This window comes from Crocodylus siamensis, chromosome 6 (assembly GCF_052110815.1).
Source record: "Crocodylus siamensis isolate JL-2025a chromosome 6, ASM5211081v1, whole genome shotgun sequence".
NCBI classification, from domain to species: domain Eukaryota; kingdom Metazoa; phylum Chordata; order Crocodylia; family Crocodylidae; genus Crocodylus; species Crocodylus siamensis.
The window spans coordinates 91,881,063-91,907,571 of record NC_143400.1 but is presented as its reverse complement, the minus strand read 5'-3'; the positions used below and the strand labels follow the sequence as shown (position 1 = coordinate 91,907,571).

The following is a 26,509-nucleotide window of genomic DNA, read 5'->3' as shown; positions in this document are numbered from 1 at the left end:
GTATACCCCCAGTTGACAACCCCTGCTCTAGCCAGTTTACCAGAATACACAAACTGTACATGGGCAGTGTCTCTTCATGCACGGTGCCTCGTTTCACCACGCCATCAATGGGAAGTTGTTCTATGTAAAAGTTAGTGGTGTGCCATGGCTTAGGATCTGCCAATAAAAAGGTGTTCCAGGGAGAGTGTCTACTTCTTTCTTTTTAAGATATCGATAATGTTTCTAATCTGTCTCTCTCCTAAGCTCCCGCCCAACCTATTATATTTCAAGCACGTTAAAAGAGGCATTCCTACTGGCCTTTGATAATAAAACATGGGGGGAACATTTGTGATGCCTATCTCTGTTCTGCCAGTGATGACATTCCCAAAAGGTACCTCTTCACTTCTTCCACTGACACCAATAATAACTAGAAAATCCACCACACTATCCTCCTTCAAGTTCTTCTTTACAGCTCAGCCCTCCAGTGATGCCTGAAAACAATCCACATTGGCTAGTTGACTATATGGAAAGTCATAGATTTTCCATATAACAATGAAATGAGGAGGCCTACAAAATACTCCATGTTGACTAGCTGGCTGGTGTACCATGAACACCACTATAAAGAAAGCCAGAGTGATCTCACAGATACCTTGTGTTCCCTCCATGTGTTAGTCATTAGGAGTTTGAAAGTTAAACTGGATTAAGATAGGATAGGAACACCCTTATAACAGAAATAAGGATTCCTTGTTCCTCCTTATATCCATACACAGAAAAGTTCAGCATCCCCAAGGGAGATATGGAGAAGATATTCTTGAGATAGGTGCAACAGATACTCTACAATAACTCCCTGTGTGGATACTCTTATCCCAGAATTACCATTTATTCTGGAGTTATTCTGGAATAGTTATTGCAGACCAGTTATTCTGGTCAGTTTTTTAGTGAAGTTAACACCTTGGAATATAAGATCTTTGGTGCAGGCACCATCTTTTCCTTATGAGCACAGGCTGACGCTAACATGGTAGATCATGATCAACAGACACAATCATGTTTTACCAATATCATCTGGGACCTCAAGAAGAACGTAATCGCTAATGGGTCTAACTTACACCAAGGCATCAATGAGCCGAGAATGTTATTACCTTCCCTGGTATTTTAAGCTTGTCATCAACATTACTTTTAAAGGGCTTAGGGTCTTATAATAAAGGCAATTTCTAATCGATGCAGAGCTGTTGTGATACCCCAATCGTCATTATTATAACCAACCACAGTATGTTCTGCCCTCCCCCAGGCACATCAAAAGAGATATGGTTTTTTTCTTTTTTCCTCGACTGAAATTGTACTGCAACAAGACTGAACACAACGGCTTAATCATTTACTCTCAGTTTATTTTTGATACTAAAGCAAAGTTAGCACAGGGTACTTTGCGATGCACATAAAACAAACATCACTGGAGATCATTTCAGGATTTTATGGGTAATTATTTTTATTACTCTTATTATTGGGTTGCCTGCAACTGTCAAATCAAACACGATGCTTGGGTTTCTTTCTCTCTAGTGTTCCACGATACTTTTCAACATAATGAAGCTGATCCTGCTACTAGCATATGTGTGGATGGTAGATGGCGGGACCCCATTACTTCCATTGTATCCAGTTCCCTGTAATGCAAGAATTGCTGAGAAAACAGCGCGTTTGGCTATTAGTTATATAAATGAAGATCGAACTGAGGGTTACAAACTCAGCTTAAACAGAATCAACAGAGTCTTTGGGAGCCACCAGGTTAGTAGTTGCTGTCAGGTGTAATATTAATGCTGATCTTGCCCAAGATTATTTTCTATTTAAGACATCTACAACTGAGGTCAAACCCAGGAAACAGCCGACGTTTGTAAGAGCATAAGTGCCATACTGAGTCAGACCGATGGTCCATCTAGCCCAGTATCCTGTGTCTAACCATGGCAATTTGTAGACGCTTTAGAGAAAGGGTATATGAATGGGGCATAAATGGGGCATGTCTTGAGTGATATATTCCTTGTTGTACTTTCCCTGGCATCATAATCATTGATTTAGGGATGTTCAGAGGATATATCCTGGATTGTTTAATTTAATAGCTTCCTTCATGAATTTATGTAATCCCTATTTGAATCTAGTTATAACTATCTATTTAAATCCCAGGCTACCGGTTTCGTTTTTCACTGCCCCCTGCTAAAGCAGAGTACAGTTAAGACTCTTAGGGCCTCTCACCCTGAAATTGGCTTTGAATATAGCAAGTTGTCCTAATGCTGATGGGAACCAGAGAAAAGACTGATAAACAAAGTACTCATTTTAAGAGACTAATTGTTTGGCAGTGTAATCCAAGCGGACCAATTGTGGCACTTACTGTATTAGAATGATAACACTTACTCCAGTGTTATATATTGCCTGAGATTTTTTTCCGTTGCTCTAATCATTTTGTTGATGCATCCCTATACAAAGTGATGAGCTCTCTCTGCAAGTAGTTATGAGGCTCACAGCTATATGAACATCAAGGGTTCCACACAAAACTGGCTTTTAATCCAGGAGTGAAACATTTTGTATTTTGATTTGGGTTATTCCTGCTCATGCTGAAGTCAGTGGCAACACACCTTTGGACTCGGGTTGGAGGAGGTGTAAATTTGACTCTGACCATGAGCCTTCTGTGGACTGGTGCTAGTTATCTGAGGATAGTCATAGCTCCCTCGCTACTTTGTAGGTGTTTGCTAAGATCATTTAGATGATAAAACTGCCAGCTACTCTGTGTATAAAGTACTCATAGTATTGTAAGGCGACTTATGGCATCGTGACACCACTGAAAGGTAGAGCTGGAAGGGACCTCAGAAGGTCATCTAATCCATCCTCACGTACTGAGACAGGATGTTAGCTAGCATCTATCTACTTCTGACACTTCTCTCGACCTTGGTGGTTTGTATCACATACAAGAGGTCCCAAATGCTATTTCACTTTTATGGTGGCCATGCACAGTCCAATTCTACCCTGCTTGATGTCCCAAAAGCATCAGCTTTTGTAACATGCTTTCATCTTAGTCTTAAAACTAGGCCACAAAAAAGCAACAAGGAGGAGGCCCCACCAATATTTTCCATTAATGTTTTTTCAGGGTTTGAAGCGGAGAGGACTAGAATCATACTTAGGAGCTTTATAAGTGGAATCAGATTTAGGCCTCCCTGTTTAGGCTAGATTAGGCTGAGTATCTTATTATTTAGAGCAATGGTTACCAACCTTGTTTATATTGTGGCCTGGCAAACTCACTCAAAAAATGTTGGTGGACCAGGTATAGAAACAATCTAATTTATATATTTAAATTTAATTTGTACATGGTGGGGGGGGGGAACGGGTTGTGAGGAACATCAAGATCATCATCAAGAAAGAAGGAGACAATAGCTAAAAACATCCTAGTTGGCTAACATTAGCTAGCTAACTGCCGAGAATACAAGGAGGAGACAAGCCAGACGTTAATAGCTACGACAGCCTCGCTGATCCCACGGTCCATTTTCAAAAGCTAAAGTTGCAGTCACTGGCCAAGCGAGGACATTCTTGCCCAGACAATCAGCATGGCATGCTCGTGGCCTGGGCATTGAGATGTTGCTAGCAGTGGTTAAAGCTCATGCCACGACGGCCGTCAACCCTTCGTGGCCCAGTACCCGGCCACAGCCCGGTGGTTGGGAACCTCCGATTCAGAGGGCAGTCGCACCCTAAAACACTGTCTAGAGACAGAGGGAAACATTATATAAATGTAAAACCATCTAACATCATGCTCACAACCTATTCCCTCCCTTTTTCAGGGGGCTGCAGGAAAAGTTTACTACATGGATCTGGATGTGCTGGAAACCAAATGTTACATTAGAAGTGCTTTACCTTGGGAGGATTGTGACATCCGTCCTTTTGTGGAAACAGTAAGATGGTTTCACGCAGGCTGCTTCGGGTTTTGCTTGAAGCCTGGGTTGTTTTGACAGAGCTATTCAGCTTAAGAAAGCCATAGACGATGACAGGTCTGATAGCTGGCATTTCTGAAATGTACCCGAGACACAGGAGGGGCAGGAAAGATAAAAAGAAAAATATTTCTCCTCCCTCTGTGCACAATAGCAAATGGTCCAGGCTTAGTCTTGTTGAAAGGAATGTGATGTCTCAGTCAGTGCGCTGTCTAATGAGCTACCAACATCAATCTGTCATCGTCGGTATTATTTGAAACAGCCCCTACTGACGCTGAGTATATTAACACGTTGACCCTCCTGGGCATTAGCGAGAGTTCAAATCCTGGCCAGATGATGCTGAGAAGGGATGTGCTGTGCTAAATCAAAGTTGGGAAGGATAACGATCTGAGTGATCGCTGGCTTCTGTCTCTCCAAAGGCTGCAGAAATTTTGGCGCATGGAATTTCTTCCTGGCTAAATGTTGTCTTTGATTTGGGAGTAGGAACATGGGAGATCTGAGTCTCTTTCCACAAAATGCCTCCTGAATATAAATGATCATCATTAGCACTTCCATGGCGTGGCGCTTCCCGTCTCTAACGCGCCAGGATCTCATCTGTTCTTACGTGGCATTTCCACAAGCCTGCCCCACCTGAAGTATGTAGGACAATAGCAGGAGTCAGGAGATGGACACAAGCAATTGCACAGTCATCAGAGAAAACCGCCTTTTAATCCACCACTTCAACCTTGAAAATCCTTGAAAATCTGTGGTGGATAACTAGTCACCTTGTAGCATAAAAGTAGCTTTAATAATCCTTTGCTTTCAAATATTGTTGCGCTCGTAATGTTATTTTTCTCTGCTAACATTTACCATATTCCAATTCTAAGTAGACCTTTCTTTTGTCCAAAAGAACAACTAAATAGGCACTCAACTTATATGTGGGGTTGACCTCTAATTGGGCCCCTGACTTGTAGCATTTTGGGGCATGCATAAAAATAGGAAGCCAGAATTGTTTTCAGCGCAGGTTTTATTTTAATATTTTAGTGCATTTAACCCTTCAGGCCTTTTCTTGCTCATTTGATTCTCCTGTGGGATTCTGGAAGATCGAAAGCAGTTAGAGACTTCTTCATCTGTACTTATCTTACATTCAGGGGAAAAGCTGTTTTTCCTAAAACTGAACCTGAAAATGTGAGATCAACCTATGTGCAGGGCCGATTTGTAATGCAAACAGTAAAGTATGCACCGAGAGAGATTTTCAGCTAAGAGGAAGGTGTCTAGCTAAATCTGCTAGGCTGCTTTGAAAATGTCACCAGTATCCCCCCCGCCCGCCTCATATAGCGCAAGGCTTCTTTTCACACCATGAAATTAAATGTTTATGGGCTGATTTGTCATGGAAGCAATGGAAAGTAACACCTACTATTATTACAACGAACTTATTTTCTTTTAGAAGGTGTCTGGGACTTGCCGTGCTATAGTACACATCAAGCCTGATGTCTCTGCTATAACTTGTGGTTACAACTGCAGCTTAGCTCCAGGTGAAGTAGAAAGTGCTACTAATAAAAATACAGCTTCCAACACTTAAAAGGTCCCTGGCTAATCTGGGCACCTGGACTGGGCATACAGTGCTACCCATTTACCATCCAAGTGGAATTCAGCAACAAAGGCACCCTTTATACCGTGCTAACCCTGACAGGTGTGTCAGGTTGATTCAGCTGTTCCCATCCTCATTACGGAGAAAGTTCGGGGTTGTGTTACAGTGTGTATGTTGTGACGGCGGCTTGCTTCGCTTAGTGGCATTTCAATTTACTGTCCACCTCGTATAGCAGGCCTGCAGCTGTTTTAACCTGATTTGCCTGCTGTAAGCGGTCATGTCTGTACCTAATGCTAATATTAGGATGTCACATGTGAGCTGGGCCTCACCTTCCTTTGCGTCGCAGGTAAACAGGAAGAGCTGTTTTACCAGGTTGGGGGGTGCCACTGGGAACTTAAGGGGTTCACATGAGTAATTACAGGAAGCCCGCAGCAGAGTCAGGAGCAAAGCCTAAATCTCGCAACCTTTAATCGTAAGTGCAGCCAGCAGGGCCGTTTTTACCCCTCCCTGATGTCAGGTGAGATTTAGGACGAGCCTAGCTGAGGACGCCATGCTCACGGGGAATGCTCGGAGGGATCTTCAGGAAGGATCTCCCCCCAGAGCGGGGGTAGCTTTGGAGAAAAGCAAAGGAATAGTAATCTCTGTGGAGAAGGCAACACAGATATTTAACTCAAAACCCGTAAAATAACGTCACAAGGCATCTTTAACGGGGGCGAGGGGGGGGGGAGCCATGGGAAGAGAGTCAAGAGGCAACGTGCAGTTATTTTGGCCTTGAAGACAAGGGCAGGAAGCTCAGATTTGATGCTCTTGAGCCATTCAGAGAAAGGATCGTTAGGTCACAGCAGTGGACTCGGGAGATGAGATCCGTGGCTCTGGTAGGTGGGGTCTTGAGGAGGTTGCTGCAGGTGTTAGAAAGGAAATTTCATCGATCAAAACAAGAGACGATGAGGGACTTGGATAAAAGAGTTTTCACTTTAGTAACAGAGAGAAAATGAAGGTGCTTGGGACATTTTGCAGGAAGGAGAACAGAAGTTGGACACAGCTGGGATGAGAGAGACATCAAAGATGCCCCCCCCCGGCCCTGGTTACAGACCTGGGGTGCGAGCAGGGGGGTGACGCTGTCAACAGTAACAACGACTAGGACAGCGGAGTGGGAGGGGTGCTAAGCTCTACAAGATGTACAAGATGCGTAAGAGGAGATTTTGGGGGAACAACCTAGGTTGCCCAAGACCAAGTCCATTAGCCTCAGAGACGTGGCTCTGGTTAGTTATTCATGCTCATCTTATTCATAAAGCAGTGAGGACAAAAGCCGTGGCCACTCTCACCAGTTCCGTGTACTTATTCATCGTCTATATGATCTGTATTATAGACCAGTTATTTATGGTCCATCCTTGACAGACACTAACTTCATTTGCATTGTCAGGGTACAAAGCATGAACCAAGATGCAGCTCAGGCTTATAAGTCATTACGAGATTTAACACATTCACAAATATAATAAATGACATGTCTCTCTATACAAATGTGACACTGCCTGAGTGCCTAATCAGCCAATGCTGCTAACATTTGTGTCTCCTTTTCCTTTAGATGCTAAGGAGAAGATCACCAGTATCTGTCCGGAGTGCCTCACATTTATCACTCCAGACAGCTGGGAATCAATGAAGGCTGTGAATCTGACTCTTAACAAAGTCAACGAAGAAAGCAATGAGTCCCACTACTTTGCTGCAACAAAAGTCATCAGAGCCCTCAGTTCAGTATGTGAATCTCTACCTTCTTAAGGAAAGAATCAACACAATTTTTTAAATTAAGGTTATAATGAGAAAAGATCCAATTCCCTTATCCCAACACACCCAAAATATCTCCTGAAAAGAGAAAACAAAAGTGCCCCGGCTTGAAATGACAACTAAAATATTTTCTCTTTTTTCTCTGGTTTTGCCACTTCGTTCTCTTTTTTCACTCCTGTTTTTGCAGCTGCATGACTGAAGTGTGGCAGTGAGCAAGCACGGGTGTGCAAGCAAGCAGGGGTACCTGACTGGCACACGCTCCCATCAGAAAACAACTCTGTCCTTCCCATCTTGAAAACTAACGCCCACTTGTCAAAATTGGGGGAGGCTGCCTGGAGTGGCTCACCACATCCTCTCGTTAGTGTCTCAAGCCGAAGTAACACCTAGGCCAACCAGTGCTGGAAGAAACAACCTTCATTTTCAGCCCCCCCCATGGTGACCTCCGTCAGTGCTCTCACCATGGGTCACAGCAGCACAGGCCTGGCTACCGTTGCTGCAAATATGCAAATGCAAATGGAGAAGTCATTTCCCCAGCGCTGTCCTGTTACGTCTAAACAGCAACTGCATGTTCTCACAGGCCATCCCAATCTCTTAGCGAACTACAGGTGTGTGTGCACAGGGCAGTGAAGCCCCATACCTGAGCTAGTTCAGGCAGTAAAGCACTATCGCTGTGTCAGAGCTGCTTTCCATACGGGCTACTGTACCTGCTGTGTCTGTGCTGCATAGGGCTACCCTATAGACCCAGTCCAGCTTCACCATGCAAGCTCACTGCTCCTTCCACTGACCTCAGCAGGAAAGACCCCTGCTTATGCCAAAAACTTGGTTTTGGGAGATGTCCCACCACGAGCGTGTCATTTCAGCAGAAGTGGAAGGGTCAGGTTTTCAAGACCCAGCTAGACGAAGCTGTAGCTGGGAAGATCTAGTTGGGGTTGGTCCTGCTTTGAGCAGGGGTTGGACTAGATGTGACCTCCCAAGGCCCCTTCCAACCTTAATTTTCGATGATTCAGTGAAGTATGGCAGGTTCTCCTAATGCTGCTTTGGTACGTTTCAGACTTTGACTCAGCCCGGCCAGGATTTTCACGTAGAGTTCACCATCAAAGAGACTGACTGCATCAGAGGCCGTGACAGCATCGGGAGAAGCTGCACATTTAAGTCTCCTGAAACAGCCGTGAGTACAATCAGCTCACGTTGTGTGTTTCAAGCACTCTGACCATGAGTCTTCTACTTTTAAATGGAGAGATAGGTCAGTGGCTACTCACATAATGCCAACACAGCCTACATGGCTCACGATGGCTGGTGCTTTATATGCTTTCTGTATTTTAATTGCAGGTGTTTCCATTTCAGGAGCTCCCAGTCATTTGGGAATTAACGGCTGCCCCATTTTGTTCCTTCCCCATGCTCAGTGATTGTGTGACTTTTCTGTGTGCGGGTGGTTTCCAACACCTCACTGGACTCCTGTTACATGTCATTGTGTCCTGATGTATCAGTCTGATTTTAATAGAAACAGCATGGCTATTCCCAGCACATGTGCAAACTGTAAATTGTCTTAAAATTCCTTATGCTGGTGTGTCATTCACTGGGGTGAGACGAAGGTGGTTTGATCAGAGGAGCATTTCTTTGGTTACTTGTTATATGGGTTCACTTATTGCAATGCAATCTGTTTCTCTGGATTCTCACCCCGCTCTGCATCCTTATGGAGACATATTGCCTATTACAGATTTAGATTCTGGGATAGCAAGTAATTATCAGTCCGGGCAACCAAGACAGCTGGAAATTCAGGCTGCAGGCTTCAGTGGTAAGCTTAAGGACAAGCTGCAACCACAACAGGCATCTGCTTCCTGAGCCGCCACCCATTCTGTCTTTGATGGAGCTTTCCTGCAACCTTCAAGTTAAATGAGTAAGAGATTAAGAGACCCATGAAATATCTGCAGGGCTGATGCAAACATTTCCCAGTACAGTAACAGTTTCATGGCAATGTATATAACTCTGACCTCAAAGCAAAGCTGAAAAAGTAGCAAACTTTGGAAACTGCAGTGATATTAATGCTGAGGGGGACAAAAGACAAGCTAACGTGGCAGGGCTGAACCAGTTGTGGCAAGAATCAAAAGCGGGCTGGAAACCCCCAACTCAGAAAATCTGCTCTTGGTCCTAGCTGCCAAACCAAAATGTGTGTCAGAGGAAATGAAGGAAAGACAAATCAATCCCAAACCCCTCATCTCAACACAAGAACCTCAGAGAATTTTCCCATTGGGAAGAAAGGGGAGAGAAAGAGGTTGCTCGTGACAAAGGCTGGCTGTGCCACTTGCTGCACGTCTGGCCAGGATGCAAACACTTCAGCCATGAGAACTGTTTCAGGTGCAAGAACAGAAGTGGAACAGAGCAATTCTGCAAAGTGAAGATGGTGAAAAGTCAGGCTTTCCATTGCATGGAAAAGTCTCAAATTCTGCAAACCCTCATTCCACTTTGGAACAAGATGTAGAAGTCCCTACATTTCCTTTGGATGGGAAAAGGAATGTTTTAAAATAAGCCAAATGGTCCCTGGGGCTAAGCTGTCGGGCTTCCCCCACTTGCTATGGTTCCTAGGGGGTTCCAGGCTCCTGGCTCCCCATCAGCCTCCAGCTGGAGCTCCCAAATCGATGGCATCGATACCTGTAGCAGAGCTCAAAAGCCAGAGTTCGCAGGGCTTTCAGACTCCTTTCGGTTGAATCAAGGCTCACAGGACTGCGGGCTCTGGAGTCCTGAGCAAACTGATGGGAGACCAAATTGCTTCCATTGGGTATTTATCAAAGTGGAGATATTTAAAAAAATATTTTTAATGAATTGGCATTTTCAGACTAGAACACATTTCAGAAGAAGGTTTCCATCCACTCAATTACAGACCTTCCCTATAGGAAAGGACAAGCAGCAGAACGGTCCCTGAACAGAAGAGCCTTTAATAAAACATTCGTGGGCTTTCAAAGCCATCCCTAAAAAGGTGTTGATGGAAACTTCAAATAAAAAAAGACAGCTGTTCTGTGAGGCGAATTTTGTTTTTTAGGGGATTTTTTTGTTGGTTTTCTTTTTGCTTTGTGCCTATTTATTACTCTCATAGGAGGATGCCTTAAAAAACTTAAAAGAGTTTTTAACAAACTCATGTACAGCTTTCAAAATGAATCATTGGATGGTTATAAAAAAAGATTTGCTGAAATGTCTGTGATTTTTCCCCCCTGTTTTAATCTGCTCTGCTATGTAGCTACTAGCTAGTGTCTCAGCGGTGACGATTTTTTGTGATAACTTTTATTGGACCAACTGTCTAGCTGGGAGAGCTGTGGCACAAACTTTCAGGCATCAAGCGTCCTTCCTCAGATCTTAAAATGTTGGCAAACGTTTTCAGGCCAGAAGGAATGGGGTACAAAATACTTTCAAAGCTTAAAGAAGCAAGCCTGTATATCTGCATTTCTGAATAGGAGACATTAAATATTCACATATTTATTTTAAGTTTTATAGATGAACATTGAGGATTAAAGATCAGATCCAAAATCCAACAAAAGTCAAAGAAAAGGCTTCTCTTAATTTCAGTTGGCTTCAGACCACACCATACGTCTTGTTATAATATTATTATTATGCACTTTTATTATCTTCTTCCCTCTAAAGATCTCAATGAGCTTTGCAAAAATCACTGACTTGCCCTCATGGCCCCCTGGGAACTAGATCATTATTGTCATATCTGTTTTACGACAGGTAAAAAGGGGCAGAGGGATCCAGGTCAAGGAAAGCAGTGGATCAAGCTGGGTATCCAAAATCCTAGTGCTCCTCCCCGTCCCCATCCCATATCAATGGCTGCTTTGGGATATTCAGCTGCATGTGACTTATCTAAGGTAACCCAACTAATTTGGCAGGGAATGATACCCAGACCTCCCAGAGCCAAGTCCTATACCCAAAGGACAAGAGCAGCCTTCCTTCCCTTAAGGACTCTTTTGTTTAAAAAAACACAAAGACAAACTATGTTAAAAATAATATTAGTATAGTTTTCTACTTCTGCTGTTCAGTGATTCTAAGCCAAGGTGCCAGGGCACCCTGGGGTGCCAACACATTGTTTACAGGGTGCTGTGAGGTATGAGGACGTAAGTGAGGTGTGAAGAGGTAAGCAAGCAGATAAGCTAAGTAGAGAAATGCAGGCTGAAACTTGTCCCTGCCTGACAGATCCCCTACCCCAGCTCCCTAGCCCCTCCGCCAGGGGGTAAATAGTGTAATATCGTGGCCAAGAAGTCTAGAAGCATCCTGGGCTGCATTAGTAAAAGCGCTGCCAGCAGATTGAGGTAAGAAATTACTCCCCTCTATTCTGCATCGGGGAGGCCACATCTGAAGTCCTGTGTCCAGTTTTGGGCCCCCCACTACAGAAAGGATGTGGACAAATTGGAGAGAGTCCAGCGGAGACCAACAAAAATGGTTCAGGGGCTGGGGGACATAGCTAATGAGGGAAGTCTGAGGGACCTAGGCTGATTTAGTCTGCTGAAGAGAAGACCAAGGGGGGATTTGATAGCAACTTTTAACTCCCTGCAGGGGGGTTGCAAAGCCGATGGAGCTGGACTGGTCTCAGTGGTGGCAGATGACAGGACAAGGAGCGATGGGCTCAAGTTGCAGCAAGGGAAGTTTAGGTTGGATATTAGGAAAAAAAAATTTCTTACTAGAAGGGTGGTGAACACTGCAATGGATTACCTAGAGAAGATCTCTATTCTTCAACCTTTTAAAGGCCTGGCCTGACAAAGCTCTGGCTAGAATGATCTAGCTGGGGATGGTCCTGTTTTGAGAAGAAGGTTGAATTAGATGTGACCCCTGAGGTCCCTTCCAGCCCTAATTTTTCTCTAATTCTGTAATTTTATATTTAAATTACCTGTTGAACCTGAGGGCCACTCAATTCACAAAAGTTATGGAGAGGTGCCTTGAGTCCAATGAGGGGTGCCTAAGAGGTACCAAAAGGTCCAAAGAGGTTGAAAACCACTGCTGTAGTTCTGTAGTAAGGCTATAGCTCTTTAGTGCTCATTGGATGTATGCTACTTACCTACATATACAGCCAAATGGTATAAATTTCAGATTTCCACTGTTTGTAACTATCTAGCTGCTTCTGATATAGACCCAGGGCAGAAAAGATGCTGCACTGAAGTCAATGGATCCACGATCTCCAGCTGAGACGCTTACCATGTTCCCTAGGTGTCAAGAAAATTTGCCAAGCCTTCAGTCAGAAGGACTGGACTTGCCACTGCTTCTTTTTTTAATTAACTTGTTAGGGCCTGGGTGTGTTCTCATGCAAGGCTGTAAGGGCTGGGAAATGTTATGTAGGGAAGCAGTCACTGCCGGCAAAGGCTGCTTTGCTTTTGATGGAAGGCCCCTCCAGCTAGGTGACATTTCACGCGTGTACATTTTTCCCTCCTAGCGGACAGGTTTCTGTGTTGGTGACGTCTATATAAAGGACGGCGCTGATGTTGAGGCCTCTTGCGAACTCTACGAACCAAAGGTAAACTACTTAATCAAGTGTAAAGCCAGGGGAGATTTAATTTTGCAGTGCGGTACAGTGCCTGCCTGATTGCTCAGAAATGAGTTCTGTGATGTAAGGCAGAAAAGTGGACCAGTTCTCTCCACGTTACCAAAACAGGAAGACCTTTTAGGCATTTGAAGTGAGGCCCTCAGAGATCCTTACCCTTGATTAGGTTAGAGCCAGGACTTTAAGAGCATTGATTTCTTTCCTTTATTATTGTTTTAATTTGCAAGAAAGTCTTGCTTATGAAAGGTGCCAAGCTGGCAGCCCTCCTGATGGAATTCTTCCCCTGACCCCCTTCCCAGATCAGGTTCATCAGGCCAGCATTAGCACAAGCTTTTCATGCATCACTGGTTGTTATATGCATCCAACCAAAAAAACACCTTTCTGTTCTGGCCTATATGAATTATTAAAAGCTAAGATTCAGGAGAGCCTGAGCTGCTGAACACAGAATCAATACTGTATTTCATATCACAGGAGCTGCACGCCCACTTACTCCCTGGCTTATTTTATTTCTTGCTCTGAAGTTCCATCAAGTCTCTCACGCAACCTAATTTCATCTGGGGTCCGAACCAACATGACTGGAGTGCAAGGGAGCTTAGCTAGTGACTTCAGTGGGACTGGGACGTAACCCTTTGCCCATGGGCTTAATAGAGGTCAGCTCATTCTCTTGCCCTGCAGTGACTACTTGGGTGGCTGTCCACGCTGCACTTTTCCCGTGTCCACCTTTCCTGTGACCACTAAGGACCTTGTTTCTACTGGGCATTGAGGAGCCAGATGAGATCTTCCTTGGACTGAACTTCTCAGTGGCTGTGTCTACACAAGCCGTTTATTCCACAGTAGCTCGTTACTACTGCACAGCAGTGTCACCAGACACGAGCCACAATGTGACACTACTGCACAGCAGTAACGAGCTACTGCGCAGTAAGCATCACTAGGCAACCATGTCAGGATGGGGTTATTTAGTCATTTAGTACTTGGTTATGAAAATACCAAATGACCGCACAGCAACTACTGCATGTTGGTCATGCCATGAGTGAGAAACTATCTCAGCTTTTAGTGGCCTCTGAACTAAGACTGCTGACTTTGGTTTTGAGATTTCAGTAGAAGTACCACCTCCCCACAAACCTCCTCACCCCTACAGAAAGCACCAGCTGTGAATGCGGTGCCCTGAAAAGCTGCCCTGTGTTAACCACTTGGCTAACTTTTTGAGTCCTGCTCCTCTGCTCCCCCAGCCCAGAAAGTTCACACAGCTCCTGAAGCGAGGTAGGCCCAGGTAGGCCCACTCAACAGCAAACCCTCCAAGGCACGGAGGAGCAGTACCGGGGCGCTCCAAAGCAGCCCTTGCCCTCCTGCTTGCTCAGTGGGGTGATGACTGTGATTAGGGAAGGAGCATGAGTGGAAGCGGGTAATATATCTTGAGCGGTTTTAACAGGTGTCCATTAAAAATGGATTCTGGGGTGGAAAATGGACTCTTCACCTGGATGAACTAATCTCTGTAGTTTGCTCAAAGATACCCAAATCGTAACTGCAAAACCTTTAGAAATCCTTTAGTATGCCGCGAGTCTGATATGGAACAGAGGCGACCGGAGGAATTCAGCGTGGCCTGAAGAGAACTGATAACTAATGGGCCAGGTTCTCAGCTGGTGTAATTTGGCAGGTTGCACCAACGTCCCTACCCCAGTTTATCCCCTGAGGATCTAGCCCACTGACTCAAATCTAAGGACAAACAAATGCAAGTGAGCTAAACAGGGGGGTGCTCTGTGATAATTGTCTACTTGCTTGGCTTTCACCTCTTGGTAAGCAGAAACTAAACTAGCAACTGAACACAATTTCACTGCGGGCTAAACTGCCCTGGTTAGATTTCCTGTAAAAAGTAAGAGCGGACACACAGAAATTTCCTACACTGCTGCTGATGAATGATACATCCCCACTCCCTTTTAATTCACTATTAATTTGTTCACTTCTCTATATCCTAACTCAGCCAAACTGGAAATAGTGGAAGGAACCACTGGTTGTACAGACTAGAAATTCATAGAATCACACAATCACAGAAAATTAGGGCTGGAAAGGACCTCAGGAGATCATCTAATCCAGTGGTTCGCAACTTTTTTTGTACCAGGACCTATTTGTAAGCATCAATGGCCAGTCCCAACCCAGTGCTCCTCACTCCCAACCCACTGTCCCACACCCCCAGGCCCCAGCCCCGCAGTGTGTGGGGGAGGGGGGAGATGTGCGGGGCATCAGGTGGGTGTGTGAGGCATGGGGGGCTCCAAGCCACCCCTTGCAGGCTGAAACTCTGCCAGCCTGCATGGGAAGACCTACAGTTTCCCACGTTTTACTTCTTTAAAGGAGAATCTATTGTTTAAGTTTGTTCGCAACCTGTTCATATATTCTTGCAACCCCCTCAGGTTGAGAAACGCTGATCTAGTCCAACCCCTTGCTCAAAGCAGGACTGTCCCCAACTAGATCATCCCAGCCAAACTATTTTTTTTTTTGAGCTGCAGTTTAAAAATTAAAAATGCTGTACTTTGTATATATTTGCTAGGGTCCAAGTGATGCTCCCCAGGGTAACGCCAGTGGTGGCTCTTTGGATGCCAAACCAGATCCTACGTGTGCTCCTGGCAAACCAGAGCAGACCACACAAACTCAGAAGCCAACTGGTGATCACCGACTGAATATCAAGCCACGTCATCGCCCAGTGTTTGGGCGAAGGGAATCATCCTCAGAATCGGAGTCCTCCGAGGAGAGAGGAAAAACCTTTGTTCACACAACAGTTTCCAGAAAACATCCTCAGCGCACCGACCCTGCTCTCCAGCCTTCGCCGCGTCCAACGAGCAACTCCAATAAACCACCCGCAGCCTTTTTAGAGTCCTTTCCTGAACTCCCGCCTCATCAGCCAACCTGTCCAGGTAGAGCCATTCACATCACCTTATAGGAGACGGCAACACTAACAGATGCCCCAGTACAAGTCTAATTGAGCCCATCTTTAACAGTGTATAAATAAACTGTGCTGATTTATGTGTCTGTATATTTGAGTGCTGGCTAGACACTGGAGTCCTCCCCATCTGCACACAGCAGGACAGCTGTTCCCAGTGGCCCTAGCTCCAGGTATATCACAACTGCCAAACATGTTGACATGGGCCTTTTCCATTCATCTTAGTTTCATAGTTTCATAGTAGCTAGAGTCGGAAGGGACCTAGGTAGATCATCTAGTCCGACCCCCTGCCTTAGCAGGAAAGAGCACCGGGGTCAGATGACCCCGGCAAGGTGCTCATCTAACTTCCTTTTAAAAATCCCCAGGCTAGGAGCCTGCACCACTTCCCCTGGAAGCTGGTTCCAGGCCCTAGCCACCCTGACTGTGAAGTAGCGCCTCCTAATATCTAATCTAAACTTACCCTCCGCCAGTTTGTGACCGTTATTCCTGGTCACTCCTGGCAGTGCACGGGGGAACAGGGACTCCCCCAATACCTGCTGATCCCCCCTGACTAGTTTGTAGCATTCATTAGACCCATATCACCGGGTTTGTGAATGTGCATTTTGCAGCCCTTCCAGTCTGCTGAAAGTTCTCTTTGTAAATGGCAATAAGCTGGTTAAATCCTTGAATCACATGAAATCAGTGTATGGCACTCAGCAAACTGAACAGGACTCTGCCATCTCTAGAGTGCTTGCACAGCATTTCAAATCCCTCTTGATAATATTTAATACCACTGACAGCTAATCAACCATCCATCTTCCCGGGGCTGCAATTATGGGTCTGTGCTTCCCTTCATGACCTGGAAAAGCTGAGTAGCCATTGGATACTCCGCCAGAGGATACTGGTGGGCACAGCTCTGTGAGGAAGCCCAGAAGACTTTCTCCAAGTTGTACAACTCCAGTTCTCTGTGCTCATACGCAGCTGTTACTTTCCTGGTTTATACCGGCTTCTAGAGATCCAACGTGGTCTTGTATCTGGAGACATGGCAGAGAACCAGGAGCTCTTCTGAGTTTTAATCCTGGTTCAACCCTTTGTGACCCTGGGAGAGATTTTTCCTTTCTCTTGTAGATTCACAGCCAGGGCTGACGCAAGGATTTATCTTGCCTCAGGCAAACAGGATTGTGCTGCCCTCTCTTCTGTTCCAGGAGGAGCCGACATCAGGCAGCCCCTTAAATAGCAGCTGCAGCTGGCTCTGCCCCAGCATTTCCTGAGATGGGAGATTGCTGGAGCTTGGAGCCTGCCAACTGGAGCCCCCACACCTACATCTGCCAGCAGATTACTGGGGAGGCGGATGCCAGGGATAGCAGCCACGAAGCCAGAGCCGCAGGCAGCTGCTGTGGGCAGGGGCAACGTGCGGAGACACCCGGGTTCTCCCCGGCTGGGTTCTCCCTGCCTAGAAGTGGGGCGTGCAGGGACAACTGCTGCCACGTCCCTGGTGCCTGAGGACGCCAGGCATGGCCCTGCACTACCATGCCCCAACCCGCCATAGCCCTGACTGCAGCAGCACCACCCGGGGAGCCTGGCAGTGGTGCAACACCATACCCTGCACCCCAGCCCCATGGAGCCAAAGCAATAGGGCTGGGCCAAGGACCATCTCCCAGGCTCATGCAGAGGTTCCTGTTCCTCTTCACGCTGTCCCTGCCCAGCACCCAACTGCGCTACAGCCTGCTTTGCTGCTGTGGCAGTGTCATGTCAAGCCTGGCCCCCGTTGAACCCACGCACTGCCTGCCCTCCCAGAGCACCAGCACCGACAACACGGTTTTTGCCGCCCCCTAGAATTTGCTGCTGTAGGCAGCTGCTTGTGCTGCCTGGATGGTTATGCCAGCCCTGTTCTCAGCTGATGTAACTCATCAAAAGCTCCTTTTTGGACTTCAGTGGAGCTAGACCAGTATATGCCCGCTGAAGTTCTCACCTTTGCTTCCTCCTCTGTCACATGGAGAGGGCAATACTTTTCTGTCTAACAGGTGCTGTGAGAATCCATCCAGTCATTTGTGGGTTAGCCCAGGATGGGCACCTACATGTATGTTTTACAAGCTGAAGCAATAAATGCATTTACTATTATACATATATAACTATTTATGTGATACTGGGAGTGTCTACACGAGAAGCTTAATGCACTGAATTGATTGACTGTGCATTACAGCGTCACAGCAAAAACTCTGCTATTAGGCTAATGTGCAGTAGCATTAGTCTACTGCGCATTGTCAGCAAAAAGGCATGTGATCATGCTAATGCACAGCAGGGCAGCCTACTGTGCATTTATTTAGTACTTCCTTTTGCAAGTACAAAATTTAAATGCACAGTAGGCACTGAACGTTAATGAACATGTAGATGTTCATGCCTCTTCATGCCTCAGGTCCTCCTCTATGCAACAGATAGAAAGGCATTTCCCTCAATTTTAGGGAGGCTGGGAAGCACTCATAATGCTACAGGAACATATAAAGCACTTTGCTGCTCATTGCATTTAGTCCCCTGCTGTCTCAGGAGGACCTGAGGCATGAAGAGACTAAGGGAGCGTCTACACTACAAGCATTTCTGTGACTGCAGAGATGCCTGAGCTAGCCTGGGCATAGATAGAAGTCAAGTCACAGCAATGTAGAGCTTGGCATAGGCTAATTTGCCTGCTTTTCAGTCAGGTTTTGCAGCCTTCAGTGAACTCCATGATGACACAGCCAGATTGTTACCAGTACCCAATCTAACTGATTCTTGGAAATTGGAGAGCTAAAACACATACAAAACACAGCAGTAGAAAACTTTACGCAGAAACTGCCTAGCTAAACAACCCTAAATGCCCCTCTCCCCACTTCTGCAAACATTAGCCTCTGTCTACAAATTCTCCATCTACGCAGCCCCTCACAAATATCTACTGAAATACATGGGTTTTATAGTTTGCAATGAAGAGGTGTTTGTACACATGACAGGAGTTTAGTGCCTTAAATTGAAATGGTGGGGTTTTAATTGCAATGATTAGAATCCCATCATTTCACTTTAGGGGTTTCCATCACTCTTACAGTGAGGTCCTGATCCTTTTTTCTTTATTTTTTTCAGAGCCTGCCCGCATCTCCTGCAGCCAGGGGCCAAGCTCCCAGTGGCCCTTGATCTGCAGGCCCCCAGTCCTTCCTTCTCCGGCAGCAGTGCCCCTTGGGGCTGCCTGGGTGGGCTACTAATGGGCTAGATGCTGCCCCAGCTCGGACTCGGGGAAGAGTTTGATTGGGCTGGATGCTGCCTCTGAGCTGCGGCAGCAGCTGCTGGCTAGCTGCCCACTCAGGGGGCTCCGGGAGGTGGCAGGTGCTGCTGCAGCTCAGAGGCAGCACAGTACTCTCAGGCCTGATCGCATCAGAACAGGCCACCACTGTGGTATAAACAAGCCCAGAAGATTTTACTGGCCCAAATCAGCATCTAAAAGTTAACCTTTAAAGGACTGGCTAGGGTTGATGCTCTGTGCAGTGCCACAGACGTGCTGTGACCCTTCTGCAAATATTTTTTCATTTGCCTGCATAAATATGTTTGCACTCTGTCTCGAAGTTCACTGCATTCTGCTCAGTCCATTGCTGCACAGATGGAGCAATGGGCATTGCAAAATATAGGATGAGTTGCATTCTGCATGTTAAAGAGGGAACTGTTTAAGTGCCACCACCATACACCAAGGACTGTCAGGGTCAGCAGTGATGGTAAGTTGGAAGGCCCATTAAGTTTATACCAGCTTCCATAGCATAGTCATTTTCCCACCTAAAGTAGGACCTATGTCACCAGCATCTCCATTTGCTCTTCTCACACTCACATAGGTGAATAAGGAAGAACCATTTTTCATAGCTGGTCTTGACGTGTGGTTATGATGAGATTGGGTCCAGCCTTGGAAGCAGTTTGGAGACTTATTCATACCATGCTGGATCAATCTCCGCATACCAGGGCATGAAGGTGTAAGTGCTGTGAATGCATCTACTGAGCATGGATAATGCGTAGCCAGTCCAGATATCTCCAGGGACTCGGAGGATGTACTTGGGCTCTGAGCCTGCACTGATGTCCATACTGTTACCTCTTCCCTGCTGATGTCACCCCAACTAGCTAGATGACAGCTAGCACAGGCTCGATACCCACATTGCAATCACACTTCCATTTGGCAGTGTAAGCACACCACAGATATAGATGCTAGCATCTACTTTTTGATGGTGGGCAGGCAGTGGAAATGTTACTGCATTCACTCTGGTGACCCTCCTGTTCTGGGCCTGTCTTTACATTTCTCCAGTGCTCTTCAAACTGTGGACTTTGCTGTGTCTATAGTGACCAGTGTGCCACACTGGTGAGGGCTGGTAGGGCAGGAAGCTGGTTAAGCCTGATTCTTAGCCTACTGGAATGAGCAGTGTTTGAAAGCTCATCCTCAATGTTATTGGCTTTGTGTCCTCATTCCTCCTGTTGGGAAAGACCTGGCATAGTCATCACAGTCAGTCATACTCTTCACAGGGCTCCTTCATCTCCTACATCCTGTCCCTTTGTATACCTTGATGGTATTTCAGTTGGTAGCCAAATCCCAGGCATTCCCTGGGTTTCAGCCCAGGCCTCTTCTGGCCCACAAGCCTCAATTAAACAGCCTTGCTTCCAATGGGGATGTAAAATCCTTTGCTTTATGGTGACCCTGGCATTTTCCCACTTTAGGTAAGTTTGTGTTGCCCAGCTGGAGTGGAATCTGCTTCACCCTTTAACTGGGTGGGCCCTTTAACTGATTCTGGAGCTAGGTAACAGACCTGAAATACTAGGGGATGGTCAGACTGCTTAAGTGGGCTGGTGTGACCTGAGAAAGCAGGGAGCTACATTTACATTTCAAAGCAGAACCTGTAAGAGGCAAAAGACTGCAACACCTGAGAACAGGGAGACACTGAACACATAACAGTCATGAGATGTATGTGATACATGACAGACGTGAAAAGCATGCTATGGTCAGAGCACCCAAGAGGCAGGTGGGGGTGTAGATTCGCCTACAAAAACCCAGGTAAAGATGAGGCCTAAGGGATCTCCTCCTCATCACTTAAGAAGATCTGCAGATGCCGCAGAAAGACTTTCTGAATACCTGGCTACAAGGAGACACTCTGCCCTCAGGATTATGTCAGAACTATGCAAGGCGTTCTGTTCCTTTTTGGCTTCTTATTGCATTTTAAGTTAGGATAAGTTGTGTGCTGTCATTGTGTCTTACTGGGCTGTGTCTTAGCTTAGGTGGAATTTTTCTCCTGTTCTTTGTTTTATGCTTGAAATTGCAAATTGTTGTGCTCAATAAATGCTCTCTTCATAGAACAGACTATTCCTATTCAAGCATTTATGAATTCAGGGCCACAACCTAAAGTGTAATATTAAGTCTGGTAACACTCCTTCTTAAGAGACAATAAAAAAGAAAAGGATAAGAAAGGGAAGACAACATTTAAATTTAACAAAATGAAAAAACAAAGCGTAAATTAAATGGCAGAGACTAAAAAATGAAGCAGGAAGGAGGTAGGAAAGAACTAATGAAAATGGAAGTCTAATCTATCTATGGCAGGCAGGGCACCCAATCTGTGACAGACTAGGTTTCTGACATGACCTGTAGCTAAGGTACCCTACTCACAAAAAGAAGCAGTGTGGCCTGAATGGACTTGCATGACCTCTGTTTTATTTCTCGCTCTGCCAAGAGCCTACCACGATGATCTTATGTAAATTGTACCCCCGCTTGTTTCCTCCCCTGACAATACAATATACTGCCCTCCTTTTTACAGCACTTTAAGATATACAGGGAAAAGCTAGACATTTATTATTCCTAAGTAGGGACCAGAACAGCCACCTCCCTGCTGGGCCCCCCTCGGGCCCCGGGGGAGGCACACCTGGGCCACGGGTTAGCGAGGATTTAGTTAGGGAGCTTCTGGAGGGGTTGGACGTATTCAAGTCAGCCGGTCCGGATGATCTCCACCCTAGAGTTCTAAAGGAACTGGCCGAGGTCATTGCAAGTCCCCTGGCACGGCTTTATGAGCACTCATGGTGCTCTGGTGAGGTACTGGAGAACTGGAAGAGGGCCAACGTGGTTCCCATCTTCAAAAAAGGCAGGAAGGACGACCTGGGAAACTATAGGCCAGTTAGTCTTACCTCAATCCTAGGCAAGCCGTTCAAGAAAATTATGCTGGCACACATCCAGGAGGGGCCAGCAGGGGACTGCACGCTTAGGGGCAACCAACACGGGTTCATCAGTGGCAGGTCCTGTCAGACCAACCTGGGGGCCTTTTTCGATCAGATCACCAGATCATTAGATGCAGGGGTAGCAGTGGATATAGTCTTCCTGGACTTCCAGAAGGCCTTCGACACTGTCTCTCAACCCGTTCTCATTAAGAAACTGGGGGGCTGTGCTGTAGACACCCACACAGTCAAATGGGTCGCCAACTGGCTGGAGGGCCGCACCCAGAGGGTGGTAGTGGTTGGGTCCGTCTCAGCCTGGAAGGACGTGGGCAGTGGGGTCCCCCAGGACTCGGTCCTCAGGCCCGCACTGTTCAACATCTTCATCAGCGATTTGGACGAGGGGGTAAAAAGCACCCTGTTCAAATTTGCTGATGACACTAAAATGTGGGGGGACATGGGCACACTGGAAGGATGCAACAGGCTACAATCAGACCTAGACAGGTTACAGGGGTGGACGGACAAGAATAGGATGAGTTTCAACACAGACAAGTGCAAGGTGAGGCACCTCGGGACGAACAAACGGCACCATACCTACAGGTTAGGGAACTCCCCTCTTGTCAGCACGGAGGTGGAAAAGGATCTGGGGGTCATCATTGACTTCAAGTTGAACATGGGCCGGCAGTGTGGGGACGCAGGCAGGAAGGCCAACCGCACCTTGTCATGCATCCACAGATGCATCTCGAGCAGGTCCAAAGAGGTGATCCTCCCCCTCTATGCAGCACTGGTCAGGCCACAGTCGGAGTACTGCGTCCAGTTCTGGGCACCACACTTCACGAGGGATGTCGACAGCATGGAGAGGGTCCAGAGGAGGGCCACCCGTATGTTCAGGGGACAACAGGGCAGGCCCTATGAGGAGAGGCTACAGGACCTGAACCTGTTCAGCCTCCAAAAGAGAAGGCTGAGGGGGGATCTTGTGGCCTGTTATAAACTAGTCAGGGGGGGATCAGCAGGCATTGGGGAAGTCACTGTTTCCCCGAGCACCGCTGGGAGTGACCAGGAATAACGGTCACAAGCTGGCAGAGGGTAGGTTTAGGTTAGATATCAGGAGGCGCTACTTCACGGTCAGGGTGGCTAGGGTCTGGAACCAGCTTGCAAGAGAAGTGGTGCAGGCTCCTACCCTGGGGGTGTTTAAGAGGAGGTTAGATGAACATCTTGCTGGGGTCGTTTGACCCCAGTATTCTTTCCTGCCATGGCAGGGGGTCGGACTAGATGATCTGTTCAGGTCCTTTCTGACCCTAGAAACTATGAAACTATAAGATGTTCCCTAAACCTAGAACTCTACTTCACTGCCTCTTGTCTCAGTTAGGCATATACCAATGAACTGAGAGGGCCTTTCAAAACTCTATCTGAAGCAAAGCAGAAAATCAGACTTCATCTGGTATAAATTGTCCATTAAAACCAGTAGAGCTGCATCAGCTGAGGGTCTGGTCTAGAAGAAAGATTCAGGAGACTAGGAAAATTGGCATAACTGTTTTTGTAAGAGGATGTCTCGACGACATTTTGACTGCTCAGTCAGCACCGGTCTCCTCTTCTCTTTCCTGCCACACCTTGATGTTGTAATAATAAGAAAGGAGGGAAGTAAGATGTTACCAATAATCAACAGTATTGCTGTAGGTCAGTCATACTCTTCACAGGGCTCCTCCATCCCTACATCCTGTCCCTTTGTATACCTTGATGGTATTTCAGTTAGTAGCCAAATGCCAGGCGTTCCCTGGGTTTCAGCCCAGGCCTCTTCTGGCCCACAAGCTTCAATTAAACAGCCTTGCTTCCAATGGGGATGTAAAATCCTTTGTTTATGGTGACCCTGGCATTTTCCCACTTTAGGTAAGTTTGTGTTGCCCAGCTGGAGTGGAATCTGCTTCACCCACCGACACCTGATTTTCTGGTCTGGTTGGTTGTGATCACCAGGACTGCTAAAGGTCAACTTAAGTACCTAAGGTGTGGTCCTTGGTTTCCTCCATTATTTCTTTCCTTTGCCCTGGGGTTCTTCCTACCCCTCGATGAAAGTCCGTCTTAATTCCTGGCCCTGCGCATCATCACTTTCAGGTCACACACAGGCCTGTCTGCCTGTCTCTCTCTCTCTCTCTCTCTCTCTCTGTCTCCTGCTGGCTTTCTTTTCCATGCCCTAGCAGTCAAAGGATCTTTATTACCTGTGGTCCAGGCTGGCTCTGATTCCCAGTCAGGGATCTCCAGGCACTCCCTTCAATTTGCCAGCCTCTTGTGTTCCAGGGCTCCGACTAAGCCCTGATCCCAGGTTTTGTGATGGCTCTGGTTCCAGTGTCATGTCTCCATGTAGCTGGCATGGATTGTGCTGCTTCCTGTGTGTTCCCCTTACCAGGTGATTACAATCTGATGATCATCTCCTTTAACTTCCAGAAGAATACTCAGGGCTAATGGGTGGGACTTGCTCCAGCTGGCTTCTTCCACGTCCACTAGCCTCATAGGGATTTGTCACCATGGCTCACTCATGCACACCACAATGCCCCTCACTCCCAGTAAGACCCCGGGAAGGCTCTGGTCCAGCAGGCTTGCCCAGACCGTAACAGGATCTGGGGCTGGTGCACTGTTACAGTCTTCTTCATCATTTGCCATTTCCATTCTCTTCTACATTTCCCAATTCCATATAAAGGACACAGTGACACCAGGTAACCTGTTTAGACATGGATTTGAGTCCTGTTTGACAGACCTGCCAGGTTTACATAAGCCTTCAAACTTGATATTTCCAAACCTCTTGAGATTTGTGTATCATTTGTTTTGAGTCTGCTGCCAATTACTAACCATCTTAAAAGGGCTTAATGGACATACAGATTCAAACCCTTTAAAGCCAGAAGACACCATTATGAACCTCTAGTCCTGTCATCTGGATAACAGAGGCCATAAAGCCTCCCCTGGTAATTTCTCCACATCAAGCCCTTAATTTCTGGCTGAGTTAGAATGCTTCTTTGAGAAAGACAACCCAGGCCTGATCCAAAGACTTTAAATGATTGAGAATCACACTTTAGTAAACTGCTGAAGTGGTTGATTTTACTAACTGTTAAAAAAAAACAATGTTTCTTATTTCTATCTTGGAATTGTCTAGCTCCAAACTGGAACCTACTGATCTGTTATGCTATTGTTTGCTGAATTAAGAACCCTCCTCTAATGGGTTACATTCTGGATGATGCCAACCAAACTCCTCAAGAGATTTCATTCTTACCTTCTTCACTTTATCAAAAATAATTCCATGCCTTGTTCTACATCTCATCTGCCGTTGTTCAAATGCATTACACTTCTCCACCACAGCCGCTTCTGCTTTTTGATAGCGTTGTGACTTTGTGTGTCTTGTGAACCTCAAGAGTCAATCCTGTCGTCCTTGTGCATTCAGTCCCAATAAACTAAATATGACTGTCAGTGTGAACAAGGGCTGCAGGATTTTGCCCTCGATTTATAAGTGCATAAGAACGCTAAATATGTCGTGCTCTGTGAGTCAGACTTCAAACCTGCTTTCTCTACATCAGTAAAATTTCCAGAGGTCAGTTGGGTCAAATTCTACCTTGGTGCACTCTAGTAAATTATAATAAATATACTGGAGTTATTCCAGTGTTTCTCAAGGTAACGGAAAATGAATTCATGGCCAGGGAAGGATCTGGTCAGGGAGTGGGGTGGGGGTGCACTGGTGAAGTTGCACTTTCCCCCTCTCCTGCTTTTCCTGTTCCACCTAAAGTTTAAGACCAACTGTCTGGGAGGGACAGCAGCATTTCTATTCAGGTAGCAGTGAGGGAGTCAATTGACTTCATGGTTCATTATAATCTGCCTGATTCTTTCTAAACCAGAGGCAGGCAATTATTTTGGGCAGAGGACAGCTTACTGAGTTTCAGCAAGCCATCGAGGACTGCATGACAGGCAGCTCAGGGCAGATTAATATTAATTTTCTTAATTTTTTAGGGGCCCCATGGGCTGGATAGTATGGGCTGGCAGGCTGCATCCGGCCCCCGGGCCACATTTTGCCCACCCCTGTTCTAAACACTTCATTCCACGAGTGTCAATGACACTCACTCCTTTTCTAATGGTCTTGATGTTCCACTAATTAAGCTTTCTTTTCTTGTGCAATTCTTATGTCTGTTAGCTGTTCCTGGTAATCTAGCTCCTATTTTTACATCTCTGCAAATTGTTTTTAACTCTAGCTAAAAACAGTAACTCAGGTGTGGAAATGTTAACTGCGGTGTGGAAAGAACCTTTAGTGAGTCACTGAAGACACTGCCAATATACTCAAGAAAGCTAGATTGTTTTATGAATGTAAAACAGAGATATACTTTTTATTTGAATGACTACAGGACTTATGAAACAACATCTTTTTGATTATTTTTTGCCTAGCTGGTTACGTTTTTTATACACAATGTATGAGATAGCAAATTCCAATAAAGTTATACTTGTTTTTTGCTTTGCTCTTAAACTGATTAATACAGCCCTAGGTCCCTAGCATAAGAGCAAATTCTCTAGCTTCTTTTTAACTGGAGAAAAACAGGCTGTGTTATATATGATGATGATGTATCACA

General features: G+C 46.0%; 1 protein-coding gene across 2 annotated transcripts; it reads left to right on the top strand.

Moving 5' to 3' along the window:
* Positions 1–1,312: 1,312 nt before the first annotated feature.
* On the top strand, positions 1,313–15,795 carry LOC149863161 (fetuin-B-like). Of its 2 annotated transcripts, XM_090052222.1 has the most exons (8): positions 1,313–1,452; positions 1,534–1,755; positions 3,792–3,902; positions 5,365–5,452; positions 7,094–7,260; positions 8,342–8,458; positions 12,704–12,784; positions 15,354–15,795. In XM_090052222.1, the coding sequence occupies exons 2-8, from the start codon at positions 1,558–1,560 to the stop codon at positions 15,741–15,743; spliced, it is 1,152 nt and encodes a 383-aa protein (XP_089908348.1). In that variant the 5' UTR covers positions 1,313–1,452; positions 1,534–1,557; the 3' UTR covers positions 15,744–15,795. The 2 variants fall into 2 exon arrangements, with proteins under 2 accessions (XP_089908348.1, XP_089908349.1); XM_090052223.1 differs by lacking the exon at positions 12,704–12,784.
* The last annotated feature ends 10,714 nt before the right edge of the window (positions 15,796–26,509 follow it).